The following is a 5,101-nucleotide window of genomic DNA, read 5'->3' on the forward strand; positions in this document are numbered from 1 at the left end:
AAATGTTTTTAGAGCTTTGGCGCATCTCTTTTTCAGGGGCAATAATACGTAAAAAATGTTTCAAGTAGTAGTTTGTTACACCCTCCACGACTCTACTTGGTTCCTGCTATGCATAATTGTTTGCCGCTTTTGGCCCGCAAAAATACAGAGCACTCCGCTTCACAATTTCTTCTGTGAAGCACGTTGATGCGTATCAATGACAACCTCAGATGTTATTTAAAATGAAAATTTAAAATTATTGTTACTTCATTACTCACAATGGGCGCTTCTATAGCGCCTCTCGTTGGGAGGCCGTCCCCAGGCGATGAAAAAACAACTCAGGCAAAGGGTGAATAATAAATTGTCGTACTTTTCCATGTTTATTACAGATCACTCTGACGGGGCCTCTGTTAGTCAGAATGCTGCCCCGATGGTTAGGACTGAAGGAGAAACTGTGAATTTTCAGTGTACTTATTCCACTACTGATCGGTATTACCATCTCTACTTGTACCGACATTACCCAGACAAGCAGCCAGAGTTTTTCGTTGCGAGCTATTCTGGGGATGACAATCAATACCAAGGAACAGGAACTGAAAATCGTTTCTCTGCTCAGCTACGGGAATCCAATTCGTCCACCAGTTTCTCTTTGTCTGTGCTGATGGTGTCTGATAGCGCTGTGTATCACTGTGCTTTGAGTCTCACCACAGTGATTGACAGCACTGCAAGTCTCGGACAAAAACTACCTTCACTATTACATAGGAATGATCTGTCTTTTGAAGTGTGTGCGGAAACTTGGTCAGGCCTTGAGGCCTTGCGGAGAGCAGACATTTCAGTCTCCAGACTCAAAGGAAACCACATTCACCTGACATCAACTTGTTAGCTAAACGTTCACAACATTATCTGTCACAGCAAATGCAGACAACCCTTAGTGAACGAGTTAGGCGTTACAGGCCCAGTTGTTGTTAGTTTACTTCAGTTTGCAAATAAAATAAAAGCCAATCCTGTTTCTTTTGTTTTTTGTGAATTTACACGGAGTCGTGTGGCGGAGAGGGAACAGCAGTCGTCTGACAAACTGGAGGACTCTGGTTCAATTCTGGGCAGGGTGAAACCTTAGGCAAGTTGCCTTACTCCAAACACAGACCGCTGTTTATCTCGCAGTGACAAAGATCCCGGGTGTGAATCGATCGGCATATCGCTTTTCCGGGGGAGAATAATTCCTTCAAAAACAGTTTTGGTCACGCAATCCATGACTGTTCAGGTGAGTGCTAAATATCCCACGGAACGACTCGAAACGATTAGCTATATCCTGACAGATCCAATTGAGGGTCCTGGTAGATTTGGTAATGATAGCGTATTGAGTGTAGTGTTTGTGGAGGTCGGTGAGGTTCGTTGGTAGCATCTAAAGTTGGAAGAGGATCTATGACATCTTCTAAAACGTTTGTGTCCCCTTTTCCTCATTCAGTGCCCGTCTGAAGACCATCCTTCTCAACCGAGTCTTCAGTGACCATCACTCCTCCACCCACCATCTTCTCTCCCCTTCTAAACCCGAGTGCAAACACATTCACTGTCCAGCGACTAAGGACGTCCGAGCAACATCAAACATGTTACTTATTGCTGTTTATTGTTGTAATTGATGTCCAAAGGCGCTTTATCAAATGCAAGGATTAGTATGATCCTTCCTCACCAAACTTTTATCCACAGTATCTTTGACATCATCTTGTGGTGGTTTGAAATCATTGAGCATGTAAATGAGTGTAGCCCAACGCCCATATTTAGCGGCGTGACAATGTCACGGGGTAAGTGTGTCAAGGAAACGCTGCTGTGGGGTCACGGATGTGATGTTGAAACCCTTCACCGTCGACACACACATTCAATCATCAAACTCTGATGGCAAAGTATTCTTTCTCAAGAGCGACAATGCGGCTGTTCATCGAATACCTTCTCATATTGAGGTTTATGTCAGGTGAGGCTGTGAAACATACAGTACAGATTAATATTAATAAAGAGGCTTTTTCATCAGTAGGATGATGGGTCATTGCGTTTGGCAGACCTGGTTGGTCAACCGAGCTGGGTTTGTTAGTTGAGATGTTAGCAATGGAAAGCTAGTAATAGTAATTATTAGGTTTGATAAAACGCCTTCATATAAAGGCGTCACAAAGCGCTTCTCAGTATTCTTGGACAATTCAACTGACCGCAATAGTGAGAGAGAAACGCGGCTGCCATTTGTGTACATGAGACTTCCACAAAAAGTGGTGGATTGAGTGACCACGTTTATTTTTTATGCATTATTATCCGAGGAAAAGCTTCCGCCAATCTTCCAACAACTGGGTTCCTACTTATTGCTTGGGAAACAGAGGCGTTTATGTGTACTAAGGAAACTTGCCTAAGGTTTCTCCCTGTCCTGCCCGGGAATTGAACCCTTATCCGAACGCTTGCGAGGCGAGTGCACAAACCATTGAACTACAGGATTGCAATAGCTCTATGTTTGATTTTGATCCTTTCCTCTTGTTGCAGATGTGGTGGTGGGAGACTCAGTCAGACACCAGACAGCGGGGCTGAGCAAACAAGAGGGAGACACAGTGAGTCTCAGCTGCTCATATACCACCAGCTCGTCCTATGCTGTTCTGTACTGGTACAGACATCACCCAGGTCTGGCTCCACAATACATTCTCTATAGGGATACTAATGGAAATGACAACACAGCAGATTTCGCCAAAGGCCGTTTCACTTCACAGCTTGACACGAATCAGAGAAAAACCACATTAAGCATATCCAGTGTCATTGTCACTGACGCTGCCACATATTATTGTGGCTTAACAACAAGCACAGTGCTGCAAGTCAATGACTTCCCTGTACAAAAACCTCCCAAGGTGGAGCCTTGCAGCTCAGTGGTTAGAGCACTCGCCTCGCAAACGATAGACTTGTGTTTGATTCCCAGCCGTGCAAAATATTGAGCAACTTTCCTTACTCCACACACCTCAGTTTGTTTAGCAGTAAATAAGAACACGATTGTTAGTCGATTGAGGGATTGGTTTCTGGGGTTAATAAGTTCTTTAAATAATAGTAATAATTTGGTCACTCAAACCACGAATACACACTGACATTCTACTGAAATGCCGATAGGTGCCGACATATAACAATAAAATAAAACTGACTGTTAAACAGCAGCTTTCACGTCAGGAAGATACCTCATTCGTGCAATAATGTGGAGTCTTTTAACTTTGTGGTCAAATCACAAGTTTCGCAATTGAGATGATCTGAGTCCGATTCTCGGGTGGCGAGAAACCTTAGGCAACTTTCCTTAAGCCACACTCGCCTTTGTATATTTAACAATAAATAGGAACACTCATGTTATTCGTTTGAAGGTTAACTTACCGTCGGCAATAATCCCTTAAAATAAAACAATAACATGTTTATTTTCAAACATGCCAATAATTACATAACTAAAATATTAATTCGGTCACTCAATCTACGACTGTTTGTGGGCCACTGATGAGCACAATTGGCTGATTCGTTTTACCACCTCAACATGAAATAGATCAACTCTTCAGTATATTTTTGAATGACCTTGGGACGTGATAATGTTGAGTATCAAATGCAAGAATTATTATGGTTATACGAATAAAACGGGCTCCAACATGACCTAATATATCTACTCTCCCTCACCCACAGTCCCAAACTGCTTCCACCTCCTAGTCCATCGTTAATGTCAAAAAAAAATCACAAAATATTGATTCCACTGGTGTTCAGCTCTCTCCTCACACTCCATAAATCATCACGTCAACGAGATGCCTCAAAGCTTTCCTCAGAATATACTGTAAAGTGTAGTGACGGGGTTTTGTAGGCGACGCGAACAGACAGAAGCGCGTTTGCATACACCGTCATGGATCAAGTAATCAAATTATTATTATTACTAAATTGTAGGGATGTTTACCGCTGGAAAGCGATCCAACATTAGAAAGACAAGCGGTAAAGCACAAGTTTGTACTTACCACTAAACCGCGTATATCTGTTTGTGTGCGAGTGTGTGTGTTTTGTGTGTGTGAGTGTGTGTGTCTGTGTGTGAGTGTGTGAGTGTGTGCGTGTGTGTGTGTGTGTGTCTGTGTGTGTGCATGCGTGCAGCAAGGAAAGTTTCTTAAGTATTCAATTAAATAGATAGAGCGAGAGAGACAGAGAGAGAGAGAGAGAGAGAGAGAGAAACAGAAAGAAAAAAGACAAACAAACACTCAGAAAGAGAAACACACAGATACACAGAATAGAGACAGAAAATCCGAGTCATTAATTATTAACAAGAATGCTTGTGTTTCATACTGTGCATTGCCATATGGGTACGTCGTGATAAACCTCTTCACGTGTATGCGGTAAAGAAAACATTTTATGAACTGCCTTCTCTTTCTCCTCTCTATCCCCCTTCAGACCATCATCCCTTTGTCACCCCCACTCTCCCCACGGATTATATACCGCCCCACCCCATACTCCTTTACCCTATTTTTCCCTCCTCCCTGGCACCCATCATCACCCATATCTGGCAAACTCTCTGTTGCCCTTACCGGCTTCCCCGTCCAGCTGCTGGTCACTGTAATAGAGCGAACTCCAAGTCAATGGTGTGTAAGTGGTTACTTTATGTGTCTTTCAAAATTCTCAGTAATACTCCCTCTCTACATCACAAAGCCTTTGTCCCTTCACAGTGTCAGGTTATACTCCCTCCCGTTGGCGTCCCCGTCAATTGTCCATGTAAACCTAAATGAGAGTCCAACATTCATCCCCAATTCACGCTCTCTGCCCATTGCTCTCGGGCACAGTTAATCAATCCCTTTCCTCATGTATGTTCTTCCCCTCCACACCCAAACCACACCCCGCCCACCCCTCAAAGCCGCTGACACCAGCCATGTTGTGACGCTGTTCATCACAAATAATCCAAGTCTCCAACACTCTTACAGAACAGCTCTGTGTTACTCATATTCTCTCTGAGGTGTACGGGGCTGACGGCATCTCCCAGCGGTGAGAGGATGTCTCTCCTCTGTGTCTCCATCTCCTTCCTCTTCTTACAATGTAAGTGGTTGTTTCCATAACACAGCACTATACTGCAGCAGTGAATGTCATCAATACTATATTGCACAAT

General features: G+C 43.4%; 1 gene segment (V, D, J or C); it reads left to right on the forward strand.

Annotated features, from left to right (window-relative positions):
- Window positions 1-1,891: 1,891 nt before the first annotated feature.
- On the forward strand, window positions 1,892-2,831 carry LOC121852896 (the record flags this gene model as incomplete). The annotated part of the segment is given in 2 exon segments: window positions 1,892-1,942; window positions 2,494-2,831. Coding segments are annotated over 2 exon segments (384 nt in total), but the record flags the coding sequence as incomplete, so codon positions are not given.
- Between the last annotated feature and the right edge of the window lie 2,270 nt (window positions 2,832-5,101).

Source organism: Callorhinchus milii, unplaced genomic scaffold, assembly GCF_018977255.1.
Source record: "Callorhinchus milii isolate IMCB2004 unplaced genomic scaffold, IMCB_Cmil_1.0 Scaffold1715, whole genome shotgun sequence".
Classification (NCBI taxonomy): domain Eukaryota; kingdom Metazoa; phylum Chordata; class Chondrichthyes; order Chimaeriformes; family Callorhinchidae; genus Callorhinchus; species Callorhinchus milii.